This window comes from Vulpes lagopus, chromosome 1 (assembly GCF_018345385.1).
Source record: "Vulpes lagopus strain Blue_001 chromosome 1, ASM1834538v1, whole genome shotgun sequence".
NCBI lineage: Eukaryota > Metazoa > Chordata > Mammalia > Carnivora > Canidae > Vulpes > Vulpes lagopus.
This window is the reverse complement of record NC_054824.1, coordinates 32,918,532-32,933,770: the sequence shown is the minus strand read 5'-3', so window position 1 is coordinate 32,933,770 and position 15,239 is coordinate 32,918,532. Positions and strand designations below refer to the sequence as shown.

Here is a 15,239-nt window from a genome sequence, read left to right as displayed (position 1 = left end):
TCTATGTCTACTCAGAAAGGACTCAAGAGAATCTGTCCTTTGAAGAAAAACTTGCATATACACTTCATGAGACCTTTGATATCTTAAGATATCAAACACATAAACAGGAAAACTTGGTTAATTACTTAACTGTTATTCCAATAAATAATAACAGTGTGCTCTATCACAGGAATCACTCATTAGTCAACCATGATAAAGCTTTATCCCATCGGTTTTTGAGACTGATTTTCAAAACATTAGTCAGTAGCTAGTGTGTTTCCAGCAAAATGAGGGAACACCCACCCAGCAGCCATCCCACTTTATGAAATTAATATGAACAGTGAACACATGTGTACCCTATTGCCACTTGAGGTGATAATCATAAAAATACAAGCAAATTTTAAACAACAGTATTCTTCATATCTATGCATTTCTTATCACGTGGTAACATTTTGGAATTGACAACTGCAATCACCAGTAAAAAATTACAAATAAGACTATGAGTCTGGCCCAATTAGTGTATTATACCACACATAAAAAATCAACAATTTTAGACTCTGGTAGGACCCTGTATAAAATAATATAGAGATTATTTTCTTCTCTTTAAATATGTGTCTTCAACTAAAGAAAAATAGAAAACAGCTTGTTCTTCACATGTCATTCCTTCTCCCCAAGTCAAATGGTCTCAAATGTAGGAATTAAATGTCTAGAACAGGGCCAATAACTATCTTAGAAAATACAGTCATAAGTACTCACACATGCTAGTCTGTCAAAATTACTCAACTCTGCCATTTGGTAGTGCAAAAGCAACCACAGGCAATACGTAAACAATTAAGCATGCTTATGTTTGAATAATTTTACTGCAAAAAGAGGTAGAAGGCTGGATTTGGCCCACAGGAATAGTTTGTTATCCTCCGGTTTAAAATGCTGTTCTTCCAATTCTTTACCTCCTACTCTACTTAACTCAGGAGACAGCAACAGCACATTATTTCACTGCATTTTCAAAAAAATTTAAGGAGACTATGTATCTAATTCAAAACAAAACACACATACACACACACAAAACACACAAAATGTTTCATAATGTACAACAAATGCTTACCATCCCACCATTTTTAAAGAATCCCCAGAAGATGCTTTACTAACACCAAAAATTAAGTTATATTTTTATAACTTCAATGTAATGCTTCTTTTTCATTATTTCCGTTTATTACATTTTTGAAAAAGTTCTTTTAAAAATTACAAATGCCAAATTTACCTTGAGAACTGAATTTAAATAGTAGTATACTGAACTTGAAAAAGTGAAATATAATTTTTCATTACCCCTGAAAACAAATTACTGTTGTAGTAGATATATCAAGCACTTTAGCAAATATGTAGATACCTGTTCTCCACTCTGGAAATAATGATCAGAAAATTTCACTTTTATTTTGCTTCACAGAGAACAATGGAAATAAAAGAGAAGGAGAAAGAGATTACTAATCTAAGAAATGATATGCAAATGTCTGAGTGGATTAGAGTCAGGGAAAAGATATGTATGGAGATCCTTTCCCACATCCTGCTGTTGAAGCTGTTTTACAGGTGACTGGATATATATGGATAAAGAAGTAGATATAAATAAATTTCAGTTTACAAGCATATTTACTTAAAAGAGGGATCTGTAATTGTCCCCAACTGTGTAAAATTTACAGCTGCTCTCCAAAGACAAGAGACAGGAATTTCTATTTTAATTTCCATTTCCCAGTTTCTTACTTCAAAGAAAATGAAGGACTTTGTGAATGAATGCATACATACCTTCAGCCCACAGGGTAGTATTTAATTTTAAGTTCAAGAATAGTGTAGTAACTATCATCCCTAGCGGATGTAATATTACCAAAGCCCCTAAAAATAAATAGAACTTTTTCCAAAAGTAATTTTCTCAAAGCTGAAAAGCTCTGCTTTTCTCCATTTAACAAGTTAAAAGAAACACAGCAAATAAACCCAAAGAGCCTCTAAACACATCAAATATACTGAAGAATGAGGTACTAAGGATAATATAAAAAGATACATTTAATAGTCTTCTCTAATTTGCTTAACACACTTTAGAAAAGTCCTTGGTATAGAACTGAAATTTTTATATTTTTATAAAATGTTAAACTGCATGTTTGATATAATACTGGGAGTTAAATTTATCAATAATATAGCATCATTATATAACTGTGCCTGGGCTACAACATGTCTTTAAGGAATATTTCAAACTTGGATCAAGTCCACTTCAAGTACAATCTTTTATCATAGTAAGCTGAATAATACCTGAATATCCAGTTTTTCATTAGAAGAAACAAAAGTTCTATTTCAAGTTCAACTATGTTTCTTCAATGCCATATATGGATTAAGATAATACTTCAAAAATTACTTACAGTAAATATCCGTCTGCCAGTTCGATCAAAAGTTACACAGTATACAGATGACAAGTGTCCAAGAATTCGTTTATGCATTTTCATGTGCTGATATACCGCTGTTGGAACAAGTCGTTCAAGTCTGTATTTCCCATTCAGCTTCCGTGAAAACAAAGTATCCGCTACCAAGACAAAGGGGGAAATGAGTATAATTCAGAAATTAATTTTTTGTTTTCATTTTTTAAGACTTCACATATTTCAACTTCTCATATGTTGGTAAAAATAAAGATGCTTTCTAATGTATATGGTTCCGAGTTTTACTGGAATTAAGTCAGGCATCATCCTCATTTTACAAATAAGCAAAGTCAGTTTATATGACTAACGTCAGAAAGTACATGAGATATTAAGCTAGGACTAAATTTTAGACTTTACTCTCTTGCTAGTACTCTTAAAAACCAAAAACATTTTATATATTATTTCTTTAAAATGCCCCCATGAGATACGTTTTCTTACAGAAGGAGTTAAAACTGGATCCAGTCATTTTTACTTTTACCAACCAGCAATTCTTGAACACATAACTTTGACATGCCATATGATGTTTAAAAAAAACTTTGCACAAATGCAGAGAAAGGAATAACTCCCTGCATTATTTTAAGAAGTAATTAAACTGGGGATCTTGCCAAACACCTGTATAATGATTTCTTTTGTAGAATCTATTAGCTCTTTTTGTCATCCATTTTAACCATCTTTCAAGGTAGGACTGAAATTTATCTTCTGCCCAGAGCCTGCTGTGCTGACTCCAGCCCAAAATATTCTCTTCCATCTAAACTACTACAGTATGGACTTTCTATTCTGATAATTATAGACAACGAAAGTGCTCAATAAATATATGACTGATCTGCAGGCTCATTATTCATTTATAGTTTCCTTTTAATATACTTTTAAAAATTACTTTTAATCTAAGGCTTTTTTCTGTGACTGCCATCTACTTTGCATAGTAAGCACTACAGCTTCTCACTTGAATTTAGTCCCAAAGGAATTTAAATATATATACAAAATACTATTTAATCTAGATTTAGAGCCCAGCAATTATGTCCTAAAGTTGATGAAATACAAGTATCATGGCATATCATAAAAATCTCAGTATTATTTTATCCACGTACAGCAAGTGTTTGGCTCACACTATATTTAAAAGCAAAAAAAAAAAAAAATCTTGTCTACTTGTGAGGAGAATGTAGAAAAATGCTCTGCATTACATTTCAAGGAATAGTTATGTTATATTCATATGTTCTTTTACTATATCAATTATTTTACATTCTTTTTTTTTTTTAAAGATTTTATTTATTTATTTATGAGAGACAGAGAGAGAAAGAGGCAGACACACACAGGCAGAGGGAGGAGCAGACTCCACGCAGGGAGCCTGATGTGGGACTCAATCCCGGGTCTCCAGGATCATGCCCTGGGCAGAAGGCAGGCGCTAAGCTGCTGAGCTACCCAGGTATCCCAATTATTTTACATTCTAATAGAATACACCTCTTGCTATTAGTACATAAACTATGCTACAATCTATTTTTAACATCTGGGACTGAGACAAGCTTTGACAGTTGTAAACTAGCATATTTAGGCCTAAGCTGGTGATACAGTAACAGTGATTCATTAAGTTTCTAATAAATCTGATATATTTTTCCTTATGCACAGAAATAGCCTGGTGAAAGACATCCTCTAGTTCTTTGGTTCCAAACTGATTTAGAGTAAGAATCCCATAAACCCACAGACATCAACTGCCTTGCCAAAAGACGACTCAAATGTTCTTATCCAAGCACTTAGCATCAATGACATCTCAGACGCACCTGTCTATTCTGTAAGAAAATAACTGATGATAAATAACACGATGTTGACAGTGTTACTAAGATGTAGTTAATTCCTTTCATCCAAAATTTACAAAATTCTCAAAATGACACATCTTTTTAAAGACATTTAACACTGTTCAGGTATAAAATATGATTACTAGAGATAATTATCAAAACAATATCAAACAATATCAAAACTATTAATAATCAAACACATACATGTCAAAATTTTAAATAATTTTTTTATAAAGACCATTTAAAAATTGAGTTGATGGTATTTTCTAAGCAAAATATACCTAACAGAGAAATACTGCTGCTGCTTTTAACACTTTTTTCCCCTAAACTTTCTAAACTGGGATTAAATCTTTATTATAGGAGTCAACTAGAAAAAAAAAATCTTTTTCAAAAGGCTACTTTATAGTCAACTTTTAAAATCAAACTTTCCAGAAACACTATTTGAAATACATTTGTAATTAAAACTATAGTTGTATACTACTTTTGTTATGCTTAATTAATTACTGACTATCCAGGATGCCTTGGGTGCCTCAGCGGTTGAGTATCTCTGTCTGCCTTTGGCTCAGGGTGCTGGGATCGAGTCCTACATGGGGCTCTCTGCATGGAGCCTGCTTCTCCTCCCTCTTCCTATGTCTCTACCTTTATCTTTGTGTCTCTCATGAATAAATAAATAAAATCTTTAAAAAAAATAATTACTGAATATCCTTGATTTCAGACAAATTACAAACTCGTGTAACAACTAAAAGATAAACTACAGAGAATAGTATGTAGAATTTGCAGCTTAGAAGTTGCTGGACAAACTTGAGAGGGAGTTAGAAAATATAAGTATGCTTCAATAGTTGAGGAAAACCTGAGGAAGCTGAATTTGTAGGCCTGAGAAGATCACACAGAAAATTTTTACAAAGGTAGAGAGGAGGATGTTTTAGGACTCTCATTCAATGAATTCATGTTCTTTTACCATACATTTGCATAATGTCTATCTCCCTTACCAGATCTTAAGTACCCTAAGGAAAAGAAATTGTCTTATTCATTTTTCCCACAACTGAGTATAGGACCTTTTAAATGAAAAAGTATATAAAAGAATCTTAGTTAATAAGATACACAAGATGGTTCAATTTAATCTATAGTTTTATGGCAGAAAGGCAAATGGCAATTATTCACTTTCTTAAAAAACTGTTAATAGACTAATTGGATTTTTGAGTAAAAAGGAAATGTCTCTTGGATTACAGAAACTCCTTAAATTTTATTAAACTAGAACATCAATTTTTAAAATGAGTATGGTTAAACAGATATAAGGGGTCACAAAGGAATAAGTTCCTAATATGACATTATTATAGTTTTAACCTTAGATCAAGTTAGCATATAGGACTTGGGTTGAAAGTACATTTATTTTCCTAGGTATGGTGATGGGAAGTATTCTTAAATTAAGCCTGCCAAAGCAAATTTCTATCTTCCTTCACTTGGCAAATTCTTACTATCTAACACCAGTTAAAAATGTCACCTTTGCTAGTAAGACTGTAGTGAATTTCAAAAGCAACCTAATTGGTTGCTTTGTAACAACACTCCTGTGATCAAACTACAATGATCTTCATTTCATTGAGAATACCAAATTCCTTACACATCAAGCATACCAAGGCCATGCATAATCTTATCTCTCATTACCTCTCTTATTTCTCTTGCTACTTGAGATCCTTTTACTTGGTCTGCTCCAGCCACTCTAATCTCCCCCACTCTCACAACAAAGGAGGAATCCTCCTAATGTAGGGTCTCTGCACTGGCTGTTCCCTTCAGCCAGAATACTCTCCCCACATATAGCTAATTCTTCCGACCGGCTCCAAGTCTTTTCTCAGATTTCTGTCACTTCTCAATGAAGCCTAACCTGATCAGTCCATTGAAAATTGCAACTCAAAATGGATGAGAGATCTAAATGTGAGACAAGATTCCATTAAAATCCTAGAGGAGAACACAGGCAACACCCTTTTTGAACTTGGCCACAGTAATTTCTTGCAAGATACATCCACAAAGGCAAAAGAAACAAAAGCAAAAATGAACTATTGGGACTTCATCAAGATAAGAAGCTTTTGCACAGCAAAGGATACAGTCAACAAAACTAAAAGACAACCTACAGAATGGGAGAAGATATTTGCAAATGACATATCAGATAAAGGGCTAGTTTCCAAAATCTATAAAGAACTTATTAAACTCAACACCAAAGAAACAAACAATCCAATCATGAAATGGGCAAAAGACATGAACAGAAATCTCACAGAGGAAGACATGGACATGGCCAACAAGCACATGAGAAAATGCTCTGCATCACTTGCCATCAGGGAAATACAAATCAAAACCACAATGAGATACCACCTCACACCAGTGAGAATGGGGAAAATTAACAAGGCAGGAAACCACAAATGTTGGAGAGGATGCGGAGAAAAGGGAACCCTCTTACACTGTTGGTGGGAATGTGAATTGGTGCAGCCACTCTGGAAAACTGTGTGGAGGTTCCTCAAAGAGTTAAAAATAGACCTGCCCTACGACCCAGCAATTGCACTGTTGGGGATTTACCCCAAAGATTCAGATGCAATGAAACGTCGGGACACCTGCACCCCGATGTTTCTATCAGCAATGACCACAATAGCCAAACTGTGGAAGGAGCCTCGGTGTCCATCGAAAGATGAATGGATAAAGAAGATGTGGTTTATGTATACAATGGAATATTACTCAGCAATTAGAAACGACAAATACCCACCATTTGCTTCAACGTGGATGGAACTGGAGGGTATTATGCTGAGTGAAATAAGTCAATCGGAGAAGGACAAACAGTGTATGTTCTCATTCATTTGGGGAATATGAATAATAGTGAAAGGGAATATAAAGGAAGGGAAAAGAAATGTTGGGAAATATCAGGAAGGGAGACAGAACATAAAGACTCGTAACTCGGGGAAACGAACTAGGGGTGGTGGAAGGGGAGGAGGGCGGGTGTTGGAGGGGAATGGGTGACGGGCACTGAGGTGGACACTTGACGGGATGAGCACTGGGTGTTTTTCTGTATGTTGGTAAATTGAACACCAATAAAAGTTAATTAAAAAAAAAAAATTGCAACTCATTTCCTACCATCACCTTTAACGCCTGTTCCCCCCCTTTACTTAGCTCTGTATTTGTTCTTTTTCTTACACTTATCAACTGATGTTATAATATTTATTTGGTCATATGTTCACTGTTTATATCCTGTCTATACCTCCCCAACTAGAATTTATATAAAAGCTCCATATGTTGCAGATTTTGTCTTTTTTTGTCCTTAGATTACTTTAAAAAGCTGACAATGATGGCTGGCACTCAGTAGATGATCAGAATGTATTTGGTGAATTTTATGAATAAATTACACATATAATAAAACAATTATATTTAAGGGATAAAACAAAAATGGATTTCTTTATTGAACAGATTATATATCCAAAATATCTCTAAATAGTTCTTCATTTCAACTGCTCTGCTAAAAAGATTTAATCTGGAGGGAAAGAGAAAAGTAAACATATTTTACTCAATATCCTAATAAACAGAACAGTAAGTAAACATTTAAGAAATCACTGTTACCCATTTGAAATATATCAGTCTTTTTAAAATTTGAAGAGGGGTGCCTGGGTGGCTTAGTGGTTAAACGATGGACTCTTGATTTTGGCTCAAATCATGATCTCTGGGTCTAGGGATGGAGTTGGGGCTTAGCATGATTGTGTCTGTCCTCTCCCTCTGCTCTTCCCTCCCGCTCCCACACACGTGCACACATGCTCTCTCTCAAATAAAATCTTTTTTAAAAATAAGTGAAAGTAAATACATAAAATTTGAAGACAGAAAAGGAACAAAATGATGAAAACTGTTACCTACAGCAAATCATTCAAAACAGTCTTTGAGACAAAGTCTATGTGTACAAGTCTACAGAACTATTAGAGCTAAACAAAAGGCACACAATTTTTTTTTTAAAGATTTCATTTATTTATTCATGAGAGACACACACAGAGAGAGAGAGAGAGAAGCAGAGACACAGGCAGAGGGAGAAGCAGGCTCCATGCAGGGAGCCTGATGCGGGACTCGATCCCGGAATTCCAAAATCATGCCCAGGCATCCCAGGCACTCAATTTCTTAATGTTAGATGTAACTATATAATATCTAACCAGTGGATTCATATCCATTACTTCTCTAAATATAAGGACAATAAATTAAATCCCCCAAGTCATTTTTCCCCAGTTTATACTTATTTTTCAAAAATTGATTTTTTTAATAAGTGTAGAAAATAACATAAATGAAAGAAAAAAAATCTATAATTTTATCACTTAGTCATTTAAAAAATTTTACGAAGACTTCCCTGTATTCCTTTGTGAAGTAAGAGTTGGCCTCCAAATTTGACCTGTGTTCAAACCTGATACTCTGAGGACTTTCAGGAAGTTTCTCTGTCAACTTTCTAGAAACATTTTCCACAATATACTTGACTTTCAAATTATGCTGTTCTTTGACATCTCACAATTTCACAAATTTCAATTTTATCAGTATTTTTTCCTTTTTAAAATAACTTCTGATTTAATATAAAAAGTCTGCCCAACCAGCCAACAGTACAATAAATATCCACTTAGTTTCTTTTACCTCTCTGTGGTTTAAAGTTCTCATTTAACTCCTTAATTTATCTGGAGTTTTAGTATACACTGGGGTGAAATTTCTAAAGACATTTTTTCTCCCCTAAATAACCAACCATTTGTTCCAGACTTTTCATTTACTAATCCTTCTTTAGCCCATTAAATTGTGATTAAATTATTTTATTTGTATATTCTGTGCTAGATCACTGCACCAAAATTTTAATTTTGTAACTAATGATGTTTTATTTTTTTTTTTTTTTTACTAATGATGTTTTAATATTTATTTGGCTATTCATCATATGCATCCATTTTTAAGTGTCTCAGTCTGATTATTATTTTATTTGAAGATTGCTGAGAAGTTAAAAAAATAATTTTTTTGGAAATTTAAGGTTAATTTCATCTACTTATAAATAACTGACATCTTTCTATCTAGAAACATTGATGCTTTCTTCCTATAGCTGGGATCAAGTTTTCAGTAGAGATGATTTTAGAAAAAGATAAACATAACCAGAGTTATCTTAGTTTTCCTCACTATACAAATCTGTATCATCTGAAACAAGGGAAATCTGTATACAAACATCTGAAACAAGGGAAATCTGTATACAAATCTGTATTAGTTGAACCAAGTTTCAAAAGGAAAAAATGGGTAGCTGCCAAGAAAGAGCATCTGCAATAACCTCAGTAGCTATAATTTTGAGGACATTTGAAAATACATGGTAAAATCTCTGCAAACAAAAAAGAACTGAAGCAAAAGTACTATCACTTCCCTCCAAAATGTTTAGAATTTTTTCTCCAAAAAAAAAAAAAAAAAAAAAAAAAAGAATTTTTTCTCCTTCTGCTAGATACTTTGTAAAATGGACAAGAATATATGGTGCAATCGCAGTAAATTATCGAAGATTAAAATTAACCATTGCTAAAAAAGATGAGTTGGAAAAAAATGTAAATTACTATAAATTAACAAAAATGCAGAGGTTAGTTTTTCTGGGGTTTGTTATTATTATTATTTTTTAACAAAGAACAGTAAAACATGCTATACAATGTCTATTCCAGAAGGAAAGCTGTCTTCCCTTAACAATCTAAACTGGAAGGCCCCAGAACAAGTGTGTGCAATTTCTGCCAGCTCATGAAAGTAAAGCCCTGCTGGTGGCATAACGAATGCAAGGAGAAGCATGTGGCTGTAGATTCCAAATCCCAAAGAATTAATTTCTGTGACAAGAGAAAAAGTAGATGAAGAAGCAAGGGCAGACAGACTATATAACTCAGCAGGTATCTCAGTACAACTTGGGCTCTTTTCTTAAAGAGGTACTCAGATAAAAAATATCGGAGTACTTTATAAGATGATTTTAACTGTTTCTTGTTAAATTCATTTCATACTATATTTTGACTAATTCTATTCTGTAATTCTGGTTAACAAAAAATGCTTGGAAAGCTCCCAGGATTTCTTTAAGTAAAATGCAAAGGTAGTTACAATTAACTAATAACCACACAAACAGTTCATAAAGCAGAAAAGAGTGAATTCTGGATAATCAGCACCTAGGTTTCATTTTAATCTCCATGATCTGTGTTAATAAAGGCTTTCTAAATGTAAAATTAGTAACTCATAACTATAAAACAAGAGTCTGAAAACCTATAAAACTAAATTTGAGTGAACTACAAAACTGGTAATAAACAGGGAAGCAAGACCACATGAAAACAAATTCCAAACTGCTTTATTGCTAGACAATAATTAGTTTTCTCAACAAAATAATGCCTGATCCATGACCAGGCACTCAGAAGGCAAATTGCCTTCCAAATTCATCACAAGTCCAAAAAATTGCCTATTTGTGGTGTTGATGATCTCAAAATTTCCATTAGACAAATGTATTGTGTGGTCTAAGGTATTTGATACATAAAACTTTATTCATTTTAAAGAACCACAAAAATGTTCTAATGAGAAGGAGTCTATGATTAAGGGGTCACAGAAAATAACCATATACATCTCAAAAAGAGAAGTTATGCTAAAGCCAGGAATCAAATATCTGGAGAAAATAGCTATGAAGAGAAAAGAGAAACCAGGACATATAGCTAGAGAGGGTCTTACCAGAAGGACTTCAAGAATCTAATGATAAAAAAAGTTTTACCTGCTTCAAATAACAATGTGGGTAAATGTCAAAATATAACATAATACCTAATGTGGGAAAAAAATGGCTATTGAACACTATTATGATGTGTAGCTGATTGGAAAATAATGGCTAATATTACTGAAGGCTTTAGTACACACCAGGCACTTTACATAAATTCTCAATTAATTTCACCCATCCTTTAAGTTAGGTACTACTATTATCCCCAATAAGGGCATATTCCTTACCAGTAAGGAAACTGAAAGACAGAGGTGAAGCCCAGGTTTGAATTCAGGCAGTCTGACCCCAAAGAGCACACTCTTACTAAGTAAACAGATATTAAAAAAAAAAAAAAAAAAAGACTAGAAGAAAATATGCCAAACTATTAATAGTAGATAACCAGAGACAGATTGATTTTTGAGCCATTCTCTGTTTTCCAAGTTTTCTCTATTGAGCATCTGTTTATTCTGGTTAATTTTTCAATTAAATAAAGTATAGCTCAGTCTACCTGAAGGGAACTCAAGAGAGCAATATGAGAAATCTAAACTGTCTAAAGAGGTTAATTTAAATTCAAAGACTGAGAAAAATAGGCCCAAAGATAAAGATGTAAGGAAATTTAAATTTATTTAATCATAAAAAAAAGAAACACTCAAAACAAAGCATATTGAAGTATCAGAATTCTATACCATAAAACAGACAATAACCATTGCCAATTTTACAATGGACTGAATGATAAGCTATAAAGAATTCACATCTGGTTTGATTCAAAAGCCATAAAATAATAAAAAGAGCCATCAATTTTGTTTATAAGTTTTGCTTCTAAAATCTATCCCATTAAATTTTTAAGGTAAAAGAGAAATATATCAAAGATCATGTAGGTTCAATTATTTGGGAAGAATTCATATAAGAAGGAATTTTTTTAACATTTAACTCATGTAGAGCCACAATTGAAAAGCCTGCGGCAATAATTCTACTGGGGTTACCAACATAGACATTAGTAGGGATTAACCACTAAATATTCATAATTTGAGGGTCAGATTATCTCATCTGGGAAATAATTCAACACAGACTGGCTTATTTCTATACTATCATCTGGTCCTTATGTCATCCTGCACCAGTAACCAGCAACCAACCAACACAAGAACAAGGACAAATAAATCACCACTATTATAACAAACAAAATTCCCAACTTCAGTTAAAGTAGAAGGGGGTTGCAACATTACAAGGAAAATCCTATAAACAACCTTTTGTCCACAAAAAACGGGGAAGGCAAGAGAGAACAGAAAAGAAAAATAATCACCTGGGCAACACAGCACCAGGAGAGTTTCTCTTTATTTTAGTACTGTAACTAAAATAATTATAATGCACAGTAGCTACTCTTCAAATCTCTACATACTCAATTTGGTCTTTAGCTGTACCTTCTGTTATGAAACACATCATATTTTTGAGATCTAGGGGATATCACAAAGATAAGATCTAAAAAGGATAATGCAAATACTGAAATAAAATACAGTAAGTAAAGAGATAATTCCAAGAGTTAAAGCAAAAAAATCTCATGAACCAAGTACGTAACAAGCACAAGCAAAAGAACTCCCAAAACACAGACATTACAATTACTAAGATAATTTACTAGAGTTGTAAAATTACTTGATTTGTATTATTCTTCCTCCTCTTTTCTTTTTGGAAACTAGTCTAATACTACTTCAATCAGAAAATAATAAAATGGTATAACATTATTAGTTCTAAATATTTTTAAGTTTTTATACTAATCTTAATAAAAATTCACTCTTTAAAAGTTATATGGTTTTATGCCAAACATTTTAATCATTCAATTTTAAATCAACAAGCATTTATACAGCACCTACAAGGGCCAAGTATGAACTAAGGGATCTAACAAAGAAAAAGAAAAGACACAGTACCAGTACTTACCCTCATGGAGACTGCAGTCTCAGGGAAGACAGACATGAAACAAGGACTTACAACAAGAAGTGTCAGCAAAAAAAGTGTTCAGAAAAATCTTGAAATATACAGCAGAGGGTCCTAAATATATGGTAGGGGAAGGAGGGATTGGATATCAGTGAGTCAGGCTTTTCTGAAAAATGGACATTTAAACTAAGACCTGAATATGGAACAGCCAAAGAATGCTGTTAGGAAGGGAGCACATTCTACGCTGAGGCAAGAGCATGTGCAATGGTCCGAGGCTGGAAAGAACATAGTATTCAAGCTACGTTAGGAAGTCAAATATGGCTAGCACACAGAGGAGCAAGTGTCAAGAGAAGGGATGGGATGGTAGGGGGGCAGACTGCAGAGTACTTTCTAAGCTATGGTCAGGCATTCTGGACTATTTCCCAAAAACAGTAAGCCGAAGGTTTTTAAGGAAAAAGAAATGGGAATAATGTAAGATTTGCTTTAGGATAACCAACTGCAGTTTTATCTCTTGACCACAATGAGAAGGGATATAACTAAAAGCAAAAGCCGATTTTGCAGAAAAAATCAAAGGGTTCAAAAAACAAAATTTCATTATAAAAAAAAATAATTAGTTTGCCAACAAGATTCTAAAGTCTTTCTCAAAAACTGAATGATTTTCTCTCAAACTAAGCATTTATCTGGTAAGAGATAAACTTTAAAGAACACACCACATTTTACTCTTTCTAAAATTCACATTCTGAAGCACAATTCCAAGGTTCCTATACCTAAATCAATAAATGGACATGGGTAGTTCAAGGCTAATGCATAAAGAATTTCACAGAGAAGGCAAAAAGGTGCTAAATAAACATGACATAAAGTTAATTGCATATAAGATCAGAAACAAAATAACCAAGGATGTAACTGAGTTGGTCACTATCTCTTAAGGTTCAGTTTCTTCAATATAATTGAGGGTATCTTGCAGTGTTGCTATGAAAAGCAAACAAGACAAATATTTGTAAACTTGAAGGTATTATATACTAACATTTATACTGACCTTAAACAATCAAATCTTCATGTTATAAAAGTAAATCTTACTGAACAGTTTTTCTTTTATTTTTAAAGACTTTTATGGAAAATCATTTTTCCCCTTGTGTCTTCCTTAAGGAGCTGAATAAATTACTGCTCTGTTTATATAAACATCTACTCAGCCTGATCATGGACTTCCCAGTTTCAAGATGTCTAGGAAGATGTTCAATCCTTAATTTCAAATGTTCCCTGAAGAAATTAAAAATAAAAAGTCAGAGACTTTATGAAGAAAATCAGATAATTTGCTACACTTATATAGATATGAAATTCAACATCAAATCCAATAAGTAATTAGGAAAAATAGGGAACACAAACTAAAAGGGGTAATGGATGGCTAGTGCTTGCTAATTACTACTGCAACTGCTTGCCAGACACATCACAACAGGAGGACAAGGGGCACAGATGATACCTCTCATCACAACTATGACCTTACAAAGAACTTCCTCTCATTATTCACAAATAAATAAATAAATAAAGCACAGCTATAAGAGCAACAGTTTGAACTCACCTACGTAAATGTCATTCTTCAAAGTGTTCCCCCTTTTTTGGTCAATCATAAATTTGAAAAGAAATTTAAGCAAAGGAAAAATATAAACAATAATGTCTATTTTATAAATTTGGTACTTTGGCACAATGAACATTAACTTTATTTCCCTTAAAACAAAAATGCAGTGAGTCCCAGGAGCCTCTCATAGCTACCTGTTCTTAGAAGGCAAAAAAGAAGGAAATAGGGAAGCTGGAGATGGGAGAAGAGTAGGGAAGAGAGAATTAAAAAAACAAAGCCTCTGCCAAATGGAAATATGAACATCATTCTTAACTTTTCTCACCCATCCCCTTCATTAATTACATCAATTACCTAACTACCTCTTCATTTAATATTTACGAATGCTGAGGAGTTGGGTCCTTAAAGAGCAACAAAACATTATCTCTATCCTCCAGGTCCTAACAGTATAATAGAAAAAAACAAAGGTAAATAAATATCATTCAGAGGACAGATTAAAACGTAGATGCCAAGACCAAAAAATAAAAACTCGAAAATACAGCTAAGTCAGAAATGATTGAACACAATTTAGAAAACTATTAAGACTAGAAAAACAGAAGTAAATGGTAGAAGAAAATGAGTTCTGAAAGAAAAAAACGGTCACTGAGAGAATAACAGATCAAAACAAATGAATTTAAGTAAGTGATGAACAGATGCCTAACTAAAGATAAAGCGTGGACTGAGTTGAGGGCAAAATGGCACAAGACTTAACAGAATATTAGGCAAAGGATAAATGAACAGAAAAGAAACCACAGATT

The 15,239-nt window shown here is 33.2% G+C and overlaps 1 protein-coding gene across 1 annotated transcript in view; it reads right to left on the bottom strand.

Moving 5' to 3' along the window:
- The window catches only part of LOC121486486 (pleckstrin homology domain interacting protein), a 131,840-nt gene that overhangs the window by 95,252 nt on the left and 21,349 nt on the right, over positions 1-15,239 (bottom strand). Inside the window, exon 6 of the mRNA XM_041747395.1 lies at positions 2,379-2,539. Coding sequence (XP_041603329.1) covers positions 2,379-2,539 — 161 coding nt within the window. The remainder of the gene's footprint in view (positions 1-2,378; positions 2,540-15,239) is intronic.